At 42.8% G+C, this 22419-nt stretch overlaps 1 protein-coding gene across 1 annotated transcript in view; it reads left to right on the top strand.

The window, feature by feature from the left end:
* ARL14EP (ARF like GTPase 14 effector protein) overlaps positions 1-12374 on the top strand; it is a 57270-nt gene extending 44896 nt beyond the window's left edge. The window contains exon 4 of the mRNA XM_086959470.1: positions 10556-12374. Within this exon, the coding sequence (XP_086815596.1) occupies positions 10556-10784 (229 nt within the window). The 3' untranslated portion in view covers positions 10785-12374. The remainder of the gene's footprint in view (positions 1-10555) is intronic.
* Positions 12375-22419: the final 10045 nt, after the last annotated feature.

Here is a 22419-nt window from a genome sequence, read left to right as displayed (position 1 = left end):
ACAGGTTCCTACTTTGCCTCTGTTGCCAAACCCTCCACTAGCGCCAAGAAACCGTTCGGTGCATGCTGCGCTCTATAAATGTTTTAAATTGGAAATTGGAAAACAGAAGAAAGTCAGAAATAATTTGCTGTTTCGAGAACAACTCCAAAACCACAAAACTTCTCCCAGCACCCCGCGTAGATTGTTTGGTCTGGCTGCCAAAATGACACTACTACTTCGGAAGGAAGATCAAAAGCCGCCAATTGTCACCGTTCAGTCTCCAAGCATGGAGAGGTGTAGGTTGTGCAGGCTCGAGTGCAAGACCCTGCCCTGCTGCTACCACAGGATGGATGTTCATGGCCAGAATATGTTCATGCCGTTTCTTTCTTGTACCTCTTTTTCCACTCAACCAAATTTATTTTAATATCCTTTGGTAATTCACAAAGGATACTGAGTGGAAAACTTAATTTCATATTTTAATTTGTGCAAAAAGTAAAGAAACGTATGTTTCTGAGCCAGACATTGAACACATGTTAGAAATGAGCAGCTCATTCCTTGCCCAGAGAGGTCGCCCAAATCTGCAAAAATATGTTGCCCCCATCAGTAACGGTGGCTTTTATAGACTTTAACTGGGTAGTTGCCAAGCAGCTCAGATTAAAGCAGCCTGTTTAATATTTCCTTCACTAGTAGTTTGCTTTGGGCTTCTCTTTACTGAGACCTGAATTGTATGCTACTAGTCTCTCATGAGAAATAAAAACCGGTCTGATCTTGCATACGTTCTCTAAGGCTTTCCTAATTCAAAGGGTGTCCTTTAAAAAACTGTCAAAGAAAGCCCCATCTCTTGGTTTTCCAGGCTAAAAGCATACCCAAGACTTTCCCAAGCATTTACATCTGCAGGTGAGGTCAGTAAAGTAATGAAAATAATGTAAGCTACTTTAAATTTATGTATGTTTAATCTTTTCAAAACTTTCATCACTTAAAGTTTCAAAACAAATATATGGTGTTTAGACACGTCCTGTGTGTTGAATCTGTCCAAGCTGTTTATTCTCTGAATACACTATTGCATTTTTATTGTTCCATGTTGTAATATAGTCCAGAAGTCCTGTTTTATCAACAAAACCTAATAACGTTCAGTTTCTTGCTAATTTCACAGATCCTGAGGCACTTTTTGTTGTGTCTCTATATACCTTGATTACAAAATGTCTTTGTGGTGGTCCATATTTTTTAATGTGATACTTTCTTTTATTTTTGCACAACCGTCTTGGCCTTAAAGTCCAGAGAGGCTTCCAGAGCGTGGAATTCTTTTGAATGTTTGGCTATCCATTAAAGCCCCACTGGTGGCCGAAAAATCCTTCATGATTCAGTGCACTAGCCTGATACTCAGAGGAGCTGTGACCTATTGGCATTGTAAATGACAAAGCTATTAATTTCGCTATTTTCAAAACCAACACATAAATAAAAAATGTGTCATTTACAACACCAATAGCTCAAACTTTCCTAATGCGAGACCTATTGCATTGTAAATGCTTGTTTTAATCAGAGGACACCAAGCTCATCCTCTCGCTATTTGAAGACCCCCGCCCCACTACGAGGGCCATCCCCCACAGGTGCAAGCAGAGCGTCAATGACTGTATGAAGGACTACTGCTTCAAACCATGCACAATGTACTTATCTTTGGGACCACCACCTCTACGTGGAACGACTCCTGGTGGCCTTCTCAACTTAGGGCCCTCACCCACGCCGACAGACCATGCCTGCAACCTCTGCATCATTCTAGATAGTAAGCTCACCATGAAAAACCAGATCAACACATTATTCTGCGCCTGCTTTCACACTCTGCATGCTCCACACGATCTGGCTCCTGATCAACACCAGAAGAACCGTCACCCAGGCACTAATCACCAGCAGGCTGTACTACGGCAGCATACTTTACACAGGAATTGCTTCACACCTCTTGAAACTGCAGATCATACAGGGAGGGGTGGACGGGGCAGCCATAGAATCAAGGTGTAGTTAAAAAAAAATAAATGGTGAATGCAATCCTTGATCTAATCTCAGCCACTGCTAATTACTCTGGCCACATTCCAGTTCATTGTTATTTTGCACACCATACCCCCTCAGTTTGGACCCAGCCATATGCAAATAAGTCTTGACCATGCTCCAAAGGGAGCAGTCCAGCCCAAACTGCCTGACCAGGTCCTCTCTTAACTGGAACACGAGCAATTCAAAACTGGTTTGACCCTAATTGAGGCTTGTTAATTAGGTGCAGCTTAACTCCAGTGGCACTGTGCGTATGTGACCCTAGTCTGGGAATACCTCTCATACACAATTATTTATATTTATTTGGAGTTTTATATAGCGCTTACAAGACCCCGGGGTATCAAAGCACATTACAGCATACTTAATGTTAGACCTGGCATCCTTGGCGTGGTTTCCCTGACTTTCTAATTTCTACCTCCTATGTTGTTGATTCAATGCTGGATAATGTTTTGCTGGATTAGATGCTTTGGGCACTTTGCCACTTCTGATCAGTGCCAAAGTGCAAGTGCTCCTAGTAGGGCCTGTACAGATGTAAGGGGCATGCGGCAGTAGTGGATTACTGCTAAACTCGTTTTTCACTGTAGCCAGGCTACCTTGCCCATTGGACAGAATGGGGGGGGGGGGGGGAGTGTGGGGGCCCATGGGGACCTGCCTATCTTCCCCCAGGAACAAGATAGAGAATCCAAACTTGGTTTCTCCGGACTCAGAAATTCATAATACAACTTTTAGCCTGGGTGTTTTTTGAATGTGGTGTCTGAAAATAGCACTTTTAAAAAGTGACTATTTTTCTGTTCAGTCTGCCTGTGGGCCTACCTGGGTGTGCGAGTTCGAGGGAGTGTGACAGGATCTGGGAAAACTCCAGCGGTGAGATGATAGCTGGCTGCCCCTGAAGGTTAGGGGGAGGAGTGGTGCTGGGCTGTACCCTGCCTCTTGAGTTACCGGCTCCCCTGTCAGCTGGATGACGAATGTCCCTGCCTCCCTGCTTCAAAGGGAAAGATTCCCCAGGACCGAGAGACTCCCAGAGCCTGGACAAGGGCGACCCGTGCTTAAATCACAAAACCTCAAAGGCATCAAAGACCATTTTCTGTATAAAGGAAAGACCCGTGTACTTTAGACTCGGACTACTTCTGACTGAAGAGGAGACGCCCTGCTGAAGAGGACACCGTAAGAAGACCCCAGGAACAGTGCTGCCATTGCTGTGTGTCTGGAAGCTGACCTGCTGTCTTGTCTTGTCCTGCCTAAGAGGGACCGTTGGGACTGTGCTGTGTGCTTTGTCCCCCTCCTGCCAAGAAGAACTCTCCAAGGGCTAGAAGAAGAGCTAGCCTCCTGGCCCCAGAGTCCAGGGACAAAGATACTCTGCCGTGGTCACCGCCTTCCCCCCCTTCTTGCTGTGTGCGGGGGAATGACTTGGTGACTGGAAGTGCTGAGGGATAGAGGGTGCTGCGGGAGCTCGTGGGCTCGTATCCTCCCCAAGCTCGAACCACAGACAGCCTCGCCAGAGCTCAGGAACTAAATAGGAGCACCGTGGGCCCCTGACTCTGCTCGTGAAAACCCGGCGTCCCCCGGTGCCCCCAACATCGAGATCTGCCAGGCACCGGGAGCCGCGAAGTGAAGGGGAGGCTCGCCCAGATCGCCGCGCTGGGATTGGACAGCGGGCTCTGACATCACAGCCGGGATTTCCTGGAGTCGCGAAGGGATTGGCTGGTGGCCCGGCGCGTCCTCAGCGAGCCGCGCAGGGATTGGCTGGCAGCCTGCCTCACCCCGAAAAGGAGGGTGGATTGCCCCAGCGCTGCAAGGAGGAATACCGGCCCCCCGAGACCCGTGGCCCTACCAAGTATGGACCCCCAATTCTAACACTTAAACATTAGAAAACAGTGAGTAGCATCTAGAGTACTGGAGGTCAAAAAGATCGAGGTCAGTGGCCAGATGCATAGAGATGGCGGTTGAGGAGAAATTCTTTTAGTTGTCTTTTGAAGATCGTGAAGGAGGGATTAGTCCTGATGTGGATAGGGAGAGCGTTTCAGATTTTTGGGGCATTCCCAGAGAAAGTGCCTGAGGGGGCTTTTTGTTTGTCTTTTTGGGGGGGTTGAGAGGAGCTAGTTGGAGCGTCTTAGGTTTCTTGATTGTCCCGCTTTTATAAGTTTGGCAGCGAGGTAGTCCCGTTTGCCTGTGTGTAAGGCTTTATGGGTGAGATAGGCAGTTTTGAAGGCGCATCGTGCTTCGATAGGTAGCCGTTTTAGGGCTCGTAATGCAGGGGTGATGTGGTTGTATTTCTTGGTACCTGTGACCATTCTTGCTGCTGCGTTTAGGGTGGCTCTCATGGGGGCTGTGTGTGTTTTAGGTGTCCCCGTTAGAGTGGCATTTCCATAGTCCAGTCTGAACAGCACTGGAGATTGGGTTGAGATTTTTAGGTCATACGGGGGTATGAAAGGTTTGATTTTGTTGAGTTTTAGGTTGTAGAGTGCGCCTTTTGCTGTGGATTTAACGTGGGAGCTCATGTTGAGACTTGGGTCTAGAGAGATCCCTAGTGATTTAGCTGAGTTTGCTGGGGTGAGTCTGCAGTTTAGGAAATCAAGGTTGTTTATCCGTTCTTGGATCTGAGGGGGTTGTTCGTGATTGGAGAAGACAAGGATTTCAGTGTTTTCTTAGTTAAGTCTGAGGTGGTTGAGTGTTGCCCAGTTTTCTACTTTTGAAAGAGTGAAGTTGAGACGGAGGATGTCATTGAGGAAGGAGATCTCAATGTACAGCTGGGTGTCGTCAGCATAGAAGTGGTAGGCGATGCTTGCTTGTTATGGTATTGAGCGGTTCCATGTATATGTTGAAGAGTGTGGGGGAGAGGACTAAGCCTTGAGGGACGCCTCGAGTTGAGGGGGAGCTGTCGGTGTCATTTATGTAGAAATGAGGAGAACCATTTTAGAACATTGCCATCTGCTCCGACACGCTTTTGTAGGGCGTCTAAGAGTAGGTTGTGATCAACTGTGTCAAAAACAGCTGATAGGTCGAGGAGGACAAGTAGGCAGCATCTGTTGGAGTCAAGGGAGTTGTGAATGTCATCGGTAATGCTCAGTATAGCGGTTTCTGTGCTGCATCCCTTCCTGAACTCGGATTGGTGTGAGCCAAGTAGGTTGTTAGATTCCAGGTGTTGGTTCAGTTGGGAGAGAACACATTTCTCCAGGATTTTGGCTAGGAAAGGAAGGTTGGCGATGGGGCGAAAGTTTTTGAGGTCATTCGGGTCAGCATCAGTTTTTTTTTTTAGAAGGGGGTGACTTGCCTTGTTTGAGGCAGTCGGGCTTCAGTCCGTTGATTAGGGAGCTGTTGATAATCTTTGTCCACAGTGGGGTTAGGGTAAGGTTGAGGATTTTAGTTGAGGTTTTTAGCTAAGGAGGCGGGTAGAGTGTCTGCGTAGCAGCTGGAGGGTTTGAAGTTCGCAATCACATTGGAAATTACCTCTTCGGTGGGAGGTCAGATGTCCTTTCAATGCTTGGTGGGAAATGGGGGACTAGGGTGAGTGCTGATTTTGGGGGTAGACAGAGGAGGGGTCTCTGCTTCCGGGAGCATGTTGTGAACTGCGGTTGTGTTAGATTTCATTAAGGGTGAGGATTTGCAGTTTTGGGATTGAGGGTGGGAGCCTAGGAAGAGCTTGATATTGGAGATTTTGTCATTGAAGAATTTGGCCAGGTTGTTACACTGAAGTTTGGAGGCAGGGGGGTTAGCTTTGTTGGGCTTGGAGGTCTGTTTCTGAATGATGTTGTAAAGCTCTTTAGGGTGGGTTTTAGCTTTGTCTAGTGTGGTCCGGAAAAAGGTGGCTTTCTCCTTGATTATGTGTTTTTTATAGTTACTGTGTTATTTCCTGAGTTGGGAGAGGTTGGTTGTGGATGGATTCCCTCTCCAGAGTCTCTCAGCGGCTCTTACTTTCCGTCTTTCGGAGTTGAGGTCATTATTGAGCCAGGCTCGGGAGGGGATATCTCTCTCTTTACGGTTTCAGGGGGGCTAGTTGGTCAAGTGCAGTTGCCATTGACCTGTTGTACAGTGTAGTGAGCTCAACTGTGTTGAGGTTGTCTGTACAGGTTGGGAGCAGTGATGTTATAGTTTCCTTGTGGTTTCTGCTCCTTTGATGGGCACTTTGTGTTTTGATTGGTGGAGCTACTGTTTGATTGATGCTGAATATAATGATGTGGTGGCCGACACATGGCATCGCACTGACGAATCTAAGTAGCCTGATCTCTTTTATAATCAGTAAGACAAGACTTCAATCCTAGGTCATTAGACAAAACCTCTTTTAAAGAACTTATTACAACAGAAATTCTAGATTTTAAAAAGATTAATAAACATGCTATTGATGTTCCACCAACATTTATTTTTAAAGCATTTATAGGTTTCCTTGAAAATTGGCTGAAAAGAAAAACATTAAAAATAAAATTAGTCTGAACAAGAACCTGTTCTCTCTAGAATGAACTTAATCTAAAACTAAAGACCACAAAAATATTAATATGAACTTGAAGGTTTTCTATAGAAAATTAACTTGCATTCACTGGTGTTAGAGATATTTGCAATTGCAAAAAGCTCTAAAGAAGCTTGTATAGTATGCTCTGATATTTAAAATTGCTTACCCAGCACTCAAAGCTTCTCAGTAGTTTACAATCTCAAAATTTTATTGAAGGTTGATCTGGTTTTGAATTTTTTACTGCATCCAAGTGGTGATTATATTCACTTGCCCAGAGTGCATCTCATGAACTTCCTGAAATGCTGCTGGTTGAATATTTGAGAATTTAGCTGTCCGTATTCTGGCTCCGACAGTCCTTTTCTTGCAATTAGAATTGCATCACTTCTTAAACAGAAATGCAAATTCATGATTTGTGTGTAGTTTTACTATTCACTGCATCTCATGTGTTTTGATAACAAGTTTTGTATTTTATTACATGTGAGGTTGCCTCTCCCTAACATCTCTATTAAATGTTGGTATGGCTGAAGAGCAGTCTGTTATATCTGCATGGAGGCTCCATGACAAGTGTAGGTGTTCGGGCTTATAAGCGAACAGCACTTCAAATGCATAGACTTGATAGTGCACTCTTACAGTATAAAAGCACACGTTCAAGACCCGAAAGCAAGAGTTCTGCTTGTTCAAAAACATGTAATGTCTGATGGTATTGTACTTCTCATTGGGCAACTTTGCAGTACTACATGCATCTGTAAGGATCATCGCTTCTCAAAGATGCCAGACTTTGAGAAGAGTATGCAACATATCAGCAGGAGATAACCATAATCTGCCACATCCAAGAGTTGCACCTGGTACACATCCGTTTTTTTTTTTTAACTTATAAGGCGCGACAGCTACCCAAAAAGGGTTTCCCGGCGCCGAGACAAATCATAAAGATGGCAGGGGATTACTGGTTAATCAGGATATTAATCAAATAACCAGGTCTTGACGTGCTTTCTGAACCTAGCATGATTTTCCTCCTTTCGAATATAGAGAGGGAGTGCGTTCTAGAGGGATGGTCCTAGATGGGCAAAGGATCTGCCACCCATTCTAGCCAGTTTAAATCTGGGCACGCAGAAGTTGGCGGCTGATTGCGATCGAAGGTTTCGCTTTGGAGCATAAGGATGAGCCAAAGCTAAAAGGTATTTGGGTGCGATTCCTCCTTTGATTCTGAACATATAGTTCAGGGCTTTGAAGCGGATTCTGTTTTTAACCCTGAGCCAATGGAGCTCACGACAGTAGCTCGAGACTCCGTCATTTTTTTGGGATTCTACACAGTAAACGAACAGCTGCGTTTTGGGCAAGCTGCAGCCGACTGACTACCGCTTTGTTGGAACCAAAGTACAGAATATTGCCGTAGTCAAGCCAAGATGTTATGAGGGCATTGACTACGGTTTTTTGAGTGGCGGAGGGCAGCATCCAAAGGATTTTCCTCAACCATTTGATAATGGTGAGGCACAGGCCGAAAGCTTTGCTGGCCTGTTGCTTCATGGCGAGAGAACTATCCATGATGACTCCCAGATTACGTACTTGAGTAACTGGGGTGGGAACATTTCCCATCTGGTTGGGCCAGTGTGAGGGGTTCCAAAGGTCTCGTTGTTTCCCTAGTAGAAGAATCTCTGTTTTGTCTCCGTTTAGCTTTAATTGATTTCTTGTCATCCAATTAAGGATGTTTTGAATCCCTAATTTGAGAAGGGATGGAGATAGTGGGTTAGATTCAGACAGGGAGAAAATAATTTGAGAATCGTCGGCGTAGGTCATGAGGGTGAGACCAGATCTCTCCGCTAGGTCAGCCAAGGGTCTGAGGTAAAGGTTAAAAAACGGGGGGCTCAAAATGTATCCTTGCGGCACTCCGTGTGGGGCTTCAAAGGTGTCGGAACAGGCCAAGGACGATGTTATTTGGAAGGTCCGTTGAGCCAAGAATGACCGAATTCATTCGAGCGCTTTCCCACGGACACCGTTCCTGTGTAACACCTTGATGAGTGTTTCGTGAGAGATGGTATCAAAGGCCGCGCTCAGATCTAAAAGTACGAGCGCGACCGTTTGACCATTATCCAGGAGGTTCCGGAGATGTTCCGTAACTCCTAGAAGGGTGGATCCGTAGGGTTGGGTAAGAGTCAATCTTATTTCAGATTAGTGACTGACTTAATTGTAGTGTTAGGCATAATATTTTCCCTATCGGGGCCCCCCATCTATTATGCCAACTAGTTTTTGGCAGTGCAAAGTTAGAGCCAAACATCTACATATATCTAAGTGACTCCGACCCCAGAATAACTGCACCTGAACTATGGGTATTTATAGATTAGATGGTCTCCCTAGTAGGTGCCACTGTGAAGTTGCCACATTACAGATTATTATTGAGCAACTCCCTGATACTCCTTTTATACGCATCGAAAAGATTAAAGGCAAACTGCCCCGGCTGACTTTTGAAACTGCGACCATGGTGCTAAATCACGAGCCATGAAAAGGTTGCAGGCTTTCATTTAGACATAGGCCCAAGCTTAATACAATAAGTTTGACAAATCTGTCCCCTAAAATATAGACTTTACTCCTACTTTAAGGTGTTGAGGCTGAGTGTAGAGCTTGTTTCTAGCAACTTAACCAAGTTACTGACCTGTAGGTCTAGTGGCATTGTGTTGAGTTTTTAAGCCCTGCCTTGAATATTGACACTGTCCTGTATGACCATGGATTAGATAGCTTAGCTAGAAGATACACGTGTAGTACAAGAAGAATTGAAATGCCTACTATGTGCTGATGATATTCTGCTTATTCTAACCAATCCTGAATTGCCTCTGCCTGGCGCTTCTCTAGTTGTGACATTAATTGGGGCAAATCTGTCGTGATCTCTTTCTAAATTCAATGTGAAACTAAATATTAATGAGAGAAGTAAAGCGACTAATTAGTGGGGTTATTATTGGTAGAATAGGAGCAGATTGTTAAGTCTATTTAAACATGTCAGTTGCCATTATTGACATGATATCATTGTACGTATATGGTATTTGCATACTGCAAACTTTGCTGAGAATGCCGTGGAGCACCAGGAGGGTCAAAGTTAAGCATACAGTCAATGAGTGATAGGTACTGCAGCAAATTAATGGTTTACTACATTGTGATGTAGAGTTCTATAAAGAGTTGGGTCTGTAACTATCGCCTAAATTGGACCAGCACAACAACATATGCTTCATCAGCTGCAAAATGTTCTTATTGGTAAAAGGTCAGTTGGACTAAAGGAACTTGGAATTCAGGTTGAGTTGCTCTCCTTTAAATTGTTTATTATCGCTGTATGCCGCTCCTTAATATTTTACACCTCCCTTAACCTTATAATACAAAACAAGGACAGATGAGAGTATTCACATCTCAATAGCAGGGTGGAGAATGGGCTTGAGTATGGGAATATAAGGAGCCTCCCATCCTCTGGCTTCTGTAGACTTAAACTGATAAGCTTTTGACAAACTGGGGCATCCACTTTTGCACTGTGCAATGGAAGAACAACCTCCGTGCTGTTTTTAGAATTCAGGTTTTCCTATGGTGCATAACCTACCACTTGTTTATATTACCAGTCCCATTTATTGATGTCTTTTTTTCGGCAATACTAGTAAGTTTACCTGAGGGTTTGCTCATTGCGAGCCTTTCAGGTTTACTTTTCCAACTTTGCTGTATGTAGACCCCTTAAAGTCATTGGCATGTCTGCTCTTATGAGTCTCCATGGTGTATTTAATATATTTTATCTCGCATTCGTTAGATTTTAGCACTGATGCTTTTAAATTTCAACCTAGGTTCTCAGCCTAATGCAACTAATTAAAGTTACTTTTAGATCCCACAGCATGACACTCATTGGCATTTTTGATTATTTACCAGAGGATTCCAAGCAGAAGAGTGTGTGCTGTCATTGAGGCTCCAGATAATCTTTCCATTGATCTGGCAATACAGAAAAATCAGACCAAGAACATGTTTATTTAAATTCTGTTTTTCCTCAAGGTCTTAACTTATTTTGATGCTTTAACGTAAAATAAATTCATATTTGTGTATGCAAATTTAAATTGGGGTCTTCTATTACAGACACACATTGACATCAAAGAGTAAAGTGTATGACAACCAAGGACTTCTCCTTTTCAACGGAATGGATCTTTGTGACTGCCTTGATGAGGATTGTCTAGGCTGCTTCTATGCTTGCCCTAACTGCGGCTCGAACAAATGTGGAGCTGAATGTCGCTGTGACCGCAAGTGGATTTATGAACAAATTGAAATCGAAGGAGGGGAAACTATTCGTAATAAACATGTGGGATGATTAGAATATGTGAGGAGCCAGTTTTTATTGCATTTGGATAGAAGTGAGTGTTCAAAGCTGAATTGTATGGAGTAAATAATACAACTAACATGGTCTCCAAGGACCTTTTCCTAAAATGGAATAAAAAACTCAGGGGGACCTTTGGTATACTAACAGTTTGTTCCAACTGTTTATTCGTTCTACGTTTAAGCTCTGTCTGCAGGATTTAGGTGTTGTAATAGCTACTGATTATGCCTTCTTCTAAAGCAAGACTTTTTGAGAATTCTCAAAACAAGCCATGGGCTCTCCAGGTTCTCTCCTCTAACACAAATACATCTCAGCCAGAACACAGACCTGTCAGAAGTCTATCTCATGAGGGTGAAAATGGGCACCCTAATGTTAACATATAGGGGGCAAAATAGTATCTCAAGTTGACAATTGTGTTGAGAGATTGAAGACTTCTTTTGGATTCACGATTAAATATTTATACAAATAAGCCCTAATAAAGATATTTTTACAAAGTGCTTTTGTGCATCATCAGATTATGCTGTTACACGTTTTTATTCAGAGTATATCTTTTTCTAGTGCTGGAAGCTCTTATTTTGAAAGCTACTCTTAGAGTATTAGATATCTTTATCTTCTCAAACCTTGTGAATGCTTGGAATATTGGCTTTATACAGTGTGAACCTGACTGTGCATAATGTTTCTTTCTACGTCGACAAGCACTTGTTATTTATGCTATGACTCCTAGATGAGTTAATATAGCATGTTTTTGTTTTTTACTGAGTTGTGCAGCATTGTTGCAACAGAAATGTAGAGTTTCAATGACCGCCATAACTTCATATAACTACACATGTGTATATATATTTTTATTGTTGCGAAAATTACATTACTCCATGTTTTCTGCTAGATTATGAAGTTATTTGACATTTCATCAGTTTCTCGAATTTCAGGCTGTCCACTCCGTTAGTAAATCTTGTTTTGTTCACAGAAGAAGGCAACAGCCATTCCTAGATCAGTGTTACGTAAACTCTCAAGTTTAGCAAGTAAATGGTGCAAACTGTGTTGGTAAACTCTTGCACTTGATTCTCAGTCTTATACTATGCGCCATATTTACTATGCAGTCCGAAAGTCCTGATTTTTTTTTTTAATACTTATGCGTGTATTTGAAAGGATTCTATTTTGCTTGCTGAATGTTTGCGAATTCCTTTTTTGGGGTTTATTGCTCATCATTTTTGTAATTAGCAGCAACACAAAGAACTTGTACATGAAAATAGCTTTGGGAAATTAAATGGAGATTTTTTCTCATTCAGTCAATTGTGTTACATGTAATTAACAGTCGTCTATTTTCTTTCCAAAAGAAATACGTTTGGATCCATGCACATCTGATTAGCATTTTTCTATATATTTGTTTAATAGATTATCCTGCATCCCAGGATTACATTTAGTGACTGCTGTGTAAACTGCCAGCAGCTAAAACCAAAACACCCACCTCATAAAAAAACAAATGTTTTCTACCTCATTCTAATATTGAGATCCCTAAACTACAAAATCATGTTCATAGACTTGCCATCTAGTGTTTTGTTAAAATAAAAATTGAAGTTAAACGGATTGTGTGGACTCTTTAAGGCCTTAAGATCGCTGTTGACAGTTGTTAAAGATGTTGCTACTTGTTTGCCTTTATTCATAGAAGGAAACTGTCTCTCACACTAACCTGTTGAAATGTTTACTCCCCATAGGCAACTAACATACACTGGGAAATGTATATACAATAGACATAAAGAATAGGCAAAATTACCACACTGATGTGCTTTGTGGATAAATTATTGGGAATAAAAAGAATTAAGCCAGTTTACAATTTAGGTGGTAAACCTTTTAAATATGGTGGGTTTGATTCAGCATATAAGCAATTAAGAGTTTCAAAGCTTTTAGCATAGTAGTGCTGGGTTATGAGCTAGATTAGCTACAGGTTTTCTACAGTGTAGGGAATCAATCTGTCACCTACGTCGTCAGGACTTAAATGATAAGAGTATTTAGAAGGGAAACATCTAGAGTAATTACCTCCCTTCTCTGTTGCAGGGATAGCTGCAAAAAATGTCATCAATCTTACCTTTGGATCTTGTAACTGCTGCTACTAAATATGTCGCCACTGCTATCTTTGCTGCTTCATCAGTAAGACTTTTACCAACATTGTGTACCCCTACGCACTGGTGACCAAGAGTATGAATTACATTCACGTGAGGCAGACATGCTTTAAGTTCTGTGACTCGAACCCGAAGCATTTTGTTTGATTGTGCTACCTTTGGAATCGCGATATTCATTTTGAGTCCAAAAGAATAAATTGTCATTGAAAGACTGAACACAATAGTAAGAGTCACTTACAATAAGAGTAGTCACACGAGGATCAGCAAACTCTGCTGCAAGCACCAGAGCACGTAGCTCTGCCAACTGGGCGGTACAGTCCACTAATGTCTGCAGTGCACGACATCGGACTTGAATCAGCCATTAACCATGGTACCCACCACTATTGCACAGGCAGCTGATTAAGCATGTTTAGAACCCGTTGCTCTGAACAGTCAGTGTAAATGATACAATGGTAATCCTCAAGCGATCGCAAGGACTAAGGAGCTGGATGAACAAATTCATACTATAAGTACTCCTGAGTTTGCAATGAGGAATCAAAGATGAACGTGGCATCCGGAGACGTCCAGGAAGCTGCCCATTGTATCCAACGTGGATGCAAAGCTTTAGCATTTGGTACACTGGCTTTCGTGACTGCCTCAAGGTCAGGATACGGTGTAACAACCAACATACGTTTCCCCTGCAACAGCGCTCTCTCTTTTAGAATAGTCATCTGCACCGCAGTCAACTTTTTCGACAGAAGAAAAACGCATTTCAGCCGAAGTGTACTAGTGTGACTTGTAAGCAATAGGTACTGTGTCTCCGTCATTAAACGTCAAGTATGTGGAACCGACTGCACCAGGCACAATTCTTATTACCAGGTTTGTGTGGTTGTCACGTGTCAGTAAGTCTTTAGATTCAGGAAGATCACACTGCAAAGATTGCAATATAGCAGAAAGTTCTGGAAGCCAGCAATATTTTGTAAAAGTAGATTGTATCCATGCATACAGTGGCTTGATACGCGGGACATAATCGGGAATGTAAGTAGGCCCAAAATGTAAAAAAAAAACAGTAAAGATTGTAGTTTTTTCAGAGTTGATGGAGCGCGCAACTGTGCGCACTTCTCAAGGAAGTGAGGTGCTAAACCTCGACCTTCGTTGTTAAGCTCATAGCCCAGAAACACACTGTGTACTCTGCAGTGTGTGATTTTGCAAAGTTAAATTTGTAACCTAAGTCTGTAAACATGACAATAATGTGGTCAACGTGACAGATGCGGCACTAATTCGTCGAGAGACAACACATGCGCAAAAGACGCCTCGGCTGTTTTTATAGCCCTTGGCTAATCTTTTGAACGGTTTTTGTTTGCCACCAGAAGTAAAAGCTGTCTATGGACTACTAATAGAGGACAGATTATGACTAAAAAAGACATTGGAAAGGTCAAGTGTGGTCTTAAACCTTTTTCTCACAAGACAATCAACCAGGGCAGAACTGTGAGTATTCTATACCACGCACGTCTGACAATGAGAGTTCAAATGCCGATAATCCAAAACTAGGCAATACGACCCATCAGGTTTGGTTACAGTGAAAAGAGGATTATTCATGGGCGACACATGTTTCAATTACACCTTGATATTCCAATTGTTCAAGGATTTCAGCAACAGGAGCTTTCGCTTCTCACCGCATGGGATATTGGGGTTGAGGCTGTGGCATTGACCGCAATGGAATCATGTCTGGGCGAAAGTTTGTTCCAACCGACTTGAGTACGGTACAAAGCTGGTGCAAGCACCTGAGCCCACTCTTCTGCAAAGTTTTGCACTTGCTCCTTTGGCACAGTGTGTGCGAAACTAGGGAGGATTACCTCCTCCTCTCTCGGCGCGGCCAAAACGAAAGGTGGGGGCCAGTTCACCTCCGCTAACAAAATGTCATATGTAGAGGTCAGATTTTCCCCAAAAATCCCTTTTATTTTACGTTGTATGTCACCTTCAATTAAAAGAACTATTTCATGTAGTCTGTCGGGGGGAGCCACTCTTGTGTCAGCAGTTTCTACAGAGATGAACTTGTCAGTTGCTGTCGCCTTCAGATACGGACGCAGTGCTTGCTGCACTACTGTAACCTCCGCTGCCTAGCAGCGTTAGTGCCCATGTCAGGTTCCGTAGCTGTGTTCTCACTATCCGTGGCATACCTTGCGGTTAACGCAGCAACCTTCTTTTTCTGAAACTGGGGGCGTTGACGTGGAAAGTCGTCCTGCTTGCCTTTACCATCAGTCGGGCGAGGCTGCTCACATCCTTGTGGGGCCTCTGCCGCATTCTCCTCCACCGGCTTGTGAGACCTTTGTTTCCTGTGAAGAACGAGGAGAACGTTGATCAAGAACCTGAAATCCATCAGGAGACCTAATTCTCGCGCGGTCGTGCAAATCAAATGTGTGCTCAATAGAAACTGGTATCGTTGACGCAGGACGCTGCCCTTGTTTCTGTTGCTGCTTCCCCTGTTTTTTATTTTTACAATTATGTTTAGGAAAAACTGGATGGTCGTCTTAAATAGACTTAGCCTTCTGTGTTTGCGGTTGAGCTGCTGTCTTAGCGAAAGGCTTAATACCCAAACTATTGCGGCCAATGGTCTTATAAGCCTCCACAATAATTTTCGGGCAACTGTCGGGGTTTCTCTGCTTCTGGGACAAGGCACAAAGCATTAGACATTAAACTACAAAAAATATCAGAGGGTCTGATAAAGAATAGGTGAACGCCAAACATGAACTAACAAAAAACTAAAACCCCATTCCTAGTGTTTATTCTAAGGTCACCCCTACATCAAACCCACAAAGTGGTCAGGTAAGGATGCCCATCAGTCACCACACGAAACTGCCCTTCATCATTTGGGTTTTCTTAAAGACCACCATTGAAGGTGCCACTTGTCTTTCACGGGGAGTGCCTAGATCATAGAATGGCTCTCACCCGATCAGACAGAACTACTGTGGTCTTACTTCTCACTTTAGAGGATGTTCTAGTATTCAAGGGGGGAACTGATGTTGCAGTGCAAAAAATAAAGTGTGAAAGAATAGGAAAATGTGTGTATTAAAATTGGATGAGGGGGTACTGGAAATAAATTTTATTCTCGTGCTACCCACTCTACCAATGTTAAAAAGTAGTCAGTGACAACCACAACATTTTTGGATTGTCTAGATGTACTGTGAGGTCAACATGTTTCAGCAATTAGCGACACATTATGTCATTGCTTTCATCAGGACCATTTATACCGATAGCTACTGCAAACCAAGTGATAAAGTAACAAAAACTGTGCTCAAAACCATATTTAGTAAAACTGATACTGAATCCACTAGGTGTCCGCATCATTTTCTTCACCTTCCCAAGTCAGGAGAAGTTTCCAGCTTGGAAGATGTACAGACCTCACCCCACCTGGTCACGGCTCAGGGAAAAAGGGGGAAGCACCGCTCTTTCCGTCTGTACTTCTGTAATCGGCAAAGCATTAGACACCTGAAAGTTTACCGCATCTCCCTTGATGTTGGCAAGGATGAGATCAGCAACTACGTCAAACACTCCGAGCCTCATTCACAACTCGACCGCCGCCTCCGGACTGTGCTCATCCTGAACGCGCTTCTTCATGGAGGACAGGACAGTCCTTGACGGCGTGCCAAAGCACGTAGCATAGACTGCTGCAAAGACTTTACCCCAGTTCTCACAATCTGTCGCCTCAGGCACTAAATCTTTCTGCAAACTAATATTTAGAATCCTGTGTTTTCCACAGGAGTCGTATTAGGAAATACTGCTTCCAGCTGGTCAAACTTCTCAGCAAGCCAATAAGGCATTTCGTTGGTATATTGGAGCGCTTGCCCATTACTGAATTAACCATGACAGGACTAATTGTTATCCCAGCTGGACCAATTGGTTGTGCCGCAAACACAGGTGCCCTCACCTGGACGTTGTGTGAAACTTATTGTACTAAAGTCCTATGTACCCCAACAAAGAAGGCATAAAGTTGACGCAAGTCGTCAATCAGGACATTTAAGTAACGTGGATGTGGTGTGAACCCGCCCAAGACAGGCCAAGTGGCCCCAGGAATTGACAAGGGACCTAACCGAACTGGAGTTACGGTGTGGGGGAGGGTGTCATTAAACCAAATACGATGCTGCCATGCTATAATAGGAATCTCTTGTGTCCTATATGGAGTATAGTTTGCAGGTATCGCAGTGGGAGTGTATGTATGGAACATCTCATCATCCTCATTGACTGCAGGAAACGTAACCCAAGAGTAGAAAAGCTCGAAAGGGAACGCTGCATCGGCATCCACCACAAAGATTAGCGACATACCATCACCAGGCACTCCAAACTGCGTCAGATGGTGCCAGAGTGCTGCGCGACTATGCGGAGCTACATCGATATCACCCACAAGGACACAGAGAAGAAAAACAACCTAAAAATTGTAGCACAAAAACGGTCAGTAATTCAAAATGTAAACCTTTTTAAATTTCAAGTTTGAATGAACCCATAATATATCCATATAGGTAGGTTAATCCGTCACTCCTGTCAACCGGAAACAGGAGTGAGGGTGTTGTGGACAAATATAAGCACTACTACTAAAGTGTCTCGAATATAAGACCAAACGTTAGGTGTGCCGTGTTGCAGGGTTTCTGCTCATGCCCAGGAAACCAGGACCTCAGTAAATTGTGGTGTACCAAAAAACTCACCTCAGTACCCAGAACCCCATCTGACTAGCAGCAGTGTCTCATTTGTTCTTCGTACTACAGTGAAGCTACCAATCATTAAACAACCCAGAACATGCAACGTAGGGTACTCTCAGAAATGGTGGGAATCAAGAACACACTTTAGTTTTTATTCTCATACCAGTCCAAAACATGAGTAATCAGAGTTACGGAAAAGTTTAAAATGTTTATTTTTAACTACGTGCTCTAAGATGCAGTATTTTGGCTAACATAAGCAGGCATATGATTAGAAATAAAACAATCAGCATTGTTACAATTCTATAAAACACAAAGGGAGAAATCATGTTACAATGATAGTGCAAACAGGTCGTATAACGCCTTGTGAACCACCCTCCCCTGGCTAGGAGCTAGGTTTTATAATATAGAAGGTCTCTTAGGCTTAAACGGGGAAGCCCATACCTCCAAGGACAGCGGAGGTGAGTCACATCACAGGATCAGCAACGCTCTGTCTGGGAAAGGTTTTTCTCCAAGTGCCTGAATCATGCATGCAGTGAAATATTAAAGGCACTCGAGTTTTAGTTAACTGCAGCTGTGGACATGTGTCTAGAGCGTGGGCCGATCAATCCGAATCAACAGCATACATTGTTATTGTGACCTTGAAGACTTCTGCACACAGTGTACAGACTAAGGTTGCGGTGTAAGTCTAGGGATGTGAAAAACAGACCGTTCTCATGCAAAGAAAAGCAAACAGGATAACTTACAACAGGTACATGTAGTGTTGTGTGCAAAAGTGGCAAAATGGCATTTAAACTTCTAATACACTTATGCTAACATAGCAATGTGTGCAAGCCAAACCCTGTCTTCACTACAATGGTCTTAAGCATTGGAAAAATAAGATTTTTTTTTTTATATATATATATATATATATATATATATATATATATATATATATATATATACAGTAATGACAGAGACAAAAGATCTTGACTATATAAATGATAGATTTGTTTTCTTTTAAACCATTGTTACTATTTTGAGTGTCCTGACCCTAAAGAGCAAATGTGGACAGAGGTGAACCGAAACTTTAGAGACTAAAAATATAGGTTTTAAAATGCTTCCTAAACATTCTGTGCGGGGTGGCACGGCGAAGGACAAGAGGAAGAGCATTCCACGCAGATGTTGTCGGGAAGCCAAAGATTGAACCCCGGAGATAAAAAGAAGATTGGCTGAAGAGGACTAGAGGATAGAGCAGGTAGGTTTTTCCGAAAGATCGTTTTCAGATATGTGGAACCTGAGGAGTGGACCTTTTTGTGACACAAATATAGAGATTCAATTAAACCTCTCTTTAGGAATCCAGTGTAAGTGTCTGGGACAATGTGTGAGAGAGAGTGTGAACTTTCCTGACTCTCTGCAGGCGGCTGCAGTTTGTATCACCTGAAGACCATGGATGTTCCTTTGACTGGCCCAGGAAGTCAGAATTGCAGTAATAGTCAGTCCGAGATGGTGCCATGTATGACTCTTTTCATGTGATCGTGGGAAACGAAAATAGAAGTTATTATAGTACTTTTAGCAGAAACAATGGGTGGTGACTATTATTGATATATGTGATTTGAATACCATGCAAGAATCAAAAAAAATTCTAACATATTTTGCACTGTGAGTGTGTCTCAAGGGCGGGGTAAAGTTCTAGCCCACCAGTATGTCCCAAACTGATGAGTTATCAAAGACCAGGATCTGTTTTGGAGGAATTTAGTCTATGTTGTGTCTTTAGAGCTCATTATTGCTTAAAGTGTGACTGAGTGTCTAAGATGTCACTTTCCAGTTTAGGGATGAGTTGAGTGTCATCGTCATATAAAAATTGAGTGAAGCAATAGTAGTGAAAGAGATTAACCAGCGGGATCATGTAAGGATTAAAAAGAGATGGACTTTGAGCTGATCCATGAGGGATGCAAAATTTAATATCGTTCAACCCGGATTGAAAAGGGGACAGTGAAACCGATTGTAACCTGTGAGTGATGAAATAGTTAATCAATGCCAGGGCATTCTCGCACCCCAGCATTCCTCAGGCGTGCTCCAAGTGTGGAGTGATATACCATGTCAGAGGAGGTCATGTTAGAGATGGATTTTATTTTATTTACCAAAATCTGTTCCATTGCCGTGCTAAAACTGGCTCTAAAGCCAGGATGATGTCAGTCAAAGTGAGTGTTGCGTTAAAGAAAAAGAACATAACTGGTTGTTTACATGAGGTTGCAGGATCTTTCAGGGCAAAGGAAGAGAGAGGTGTGAAGTTGGCTAATACTCCAGTATCTGATGAAGGCTTTTTAAAGAAACAGTATAATGAATGCTTGTTTTCACAGATTAGTAACCGTGCCTGTGAAAAGCAAGATGTTAAGAGTATGTATAAGAGGGTCAGCGTTTCCAGGGTTTGAGATATGGGACTGGGTGGTATTTTACAGTAGAGATTTGTTATTTATTTAAATAACCCTAGTTTCGTCAATCGTTTTGAAACTGGTTAGAAGAGGGTGTGAGTGAGGGGGGAGGGGAGGGAATCCGGGAGAAGGACAAGTGAGAGAATTATGTCCAGGATCTTTTTATGAAAGAAATTCGCAAGATAATGTCACGGAGGTTGCGACGGCAGGAGAGAGGACGACACGCACTCAGGTTACCATTAAAGATAGTCGAGGCTTCTATGATTTTGTTTGGGTCTTGCAATATTCTATTCTGTTAGTCTATTGTCGCTCAAAGAGATTTTTTAAAATTTTTATTTGAAGGCTTGGACATCAATGTTTTAGTTCTGGGGTAGATAATTTGGGCGGCATATTTGCCTGAGACCTGTTTGCTGTGATTTTTGCTAATGTTATGCAGCATCGGCATGAAGCCAAGTGCTTTTTGACTATGCTATTCTGTGTCAACAAAAAATTGGAAAAGAAATTAGACCGGATTGTGCGATGCGAGCGTGTATGTCATGTGACTGCAGCAATCAGTAAATTCAAGTGCGCTGAATTGTGCTGAATGATGTGGGTGCCTTTTCATTTCTTTTTTTAATTTTATTTACCTATCCGAAATGGCAGACCCCACTTGCAGGTGTAAATAAATTGTGTTTTAAGGGCCAAAGGTGTGGGAGAAACAATTGAGGGAAGCAATTAACATTTGGGGGTGGAGGGAGGGGATTAATTGAATACAAATTCAAGAAAGCCGGGATAGGAATGGTGAGAAGAGCTGCTGCTTCCACATTCCTGATGTCCTTCAGCACTGCTTTTCATGTTGGATACCCACCCAACAGTTATCTTTGCCCCTAATATATAGAATTATAGATTGGAATAATGTATTATGGGGATGATTTTCAACAAGTTGTTCTGAGTGACCTGAAACAGCGAGAGCGAAGCTCTAGTTGTCTGTGATGTCATTCAGAACCCCTAGGTGAGAAACATCCCAGTAATTCACATTTTACCTATCAATAATTTCGTTATGTATGGCCCCCCAAAATCATCTGCCCCTGCTTTCAACTGCTACGCAGTGGCAGAAGAGTAATGGGAAGCCATACATGACATGTCTCTGTTATGTGTCCCTGTACCAAAGGTAAATAACCATTTGCAAAGCCAATAGGTTTCGCCTATGTAAAATCTATTGCCTTTGTCAATGTTTCATTACATGTGGCACACCAGGTGAGCTGCTGTGCAGCATGGCTTAAAGTAAAAAATACAAAATAAACTGACACTAGCAGCGTCCACCATGTCATAGCGTTTCCTTTACCTTTAAGCCATGCTGCAGAGCAGGCCGAGCTTCTATGTAGCATGTAAAACAAGCATAGGCAAAGCCAATAGGTCTCGTCTTTGTTGCAGGACTATTCGTTTTTAGCAATGCTGTTTACATGATGCACTTGCATCTGCATTGATATGTCATTCAGTAATACAATCCCCCACATCCAGGCAGGATTGTGCTGAGGGCGGTGTGGCTCCTCCTTCATTGCCTGGACAGTGAAATGTTGACACAAGGCAGGCATCACACATTTGTGTAATGAGGTGGTGCCACAGAGGCATCAGTAGCTGGTAGACGGGCCCATAATACACACACAGGGTGCCAAAAGTCATCTCTGGCGCCTTGTAACAAGCAGATGGGAAAGAAGGGAGGGGGAGGTTCCTGGCTTTTACAAAACAAATTACAGCATCACTTTCTCGCCACAAACTGACAATGTAAACAAGCTTACTGTGATATCCTGCTGCTCAGCCAGAATGACTGCCTGATGGAATGTTAGTGTTCGGAATGTGTGCGTGCGTGAATAAGTTGGATGAAGGGCTGAGCAGCAGGGAAGCTGCTCCTGGTGGGGCTCCTACTAAGACTCTTACTTTACCTGTCAAAGTATCTAATTTACCACTTAAATAAATCTCCGTGGTAAAATACCTGGCTTGGAGCTTCCTTTCTTCAATACTCCACTTACGTCCAAGAAAAGGGACTATTTAAACTTTTCACCGGTAATGTATGCCAGAAAACTGGTTTAGCTTTTAAATAATGATTAGGCACCATATGAAAAACCTCAGCTGGATACTTTTCTAAAAATCTGTTCAGGTGGGAAATCGGTTGTGAAACTGTTACTTAAAAAACCAGCTTGGCTGGTGTGCGCTGGCAAAGCTGCCCACACGCCTATCTTGTGGGTTGCCCAGGCAGCCATAACCATGTCAAAAAGGTGTTTAAAAAGTATTACATACCCATGTTGGATCTGTTTTCATGGGACAGGCCCAATTCAGTGAATAAGAGTTAGCCGAAATAACGATAAATGAATTCAGAGTAAGGGGACTTGTAATAGGGGAGTTGCCACAAAGTGAAAAACACACCCATAGGCAGGACAAAAATCAACAT

This window comes from Lissotriton vulgaris, chromosome 2_2 (genome assembly GCF_964263255.1).
Source record: "Lissotriton vulgaris chromosome 2_2, aLisVul1.2, whole genome shotgun sequence".
NCBI classification, from domain to species: Eukaryota; Metazoa; Chordata; class Amphibia; order Caudata; family Salamandridae; genus Lissotriton; species Lissotriton vulgaris.
The sequence above is the reverse complement of the archived record's forward strand: the minus strand, read 5'-3'. Positions and strand labels throughout refer to the sequence as shown.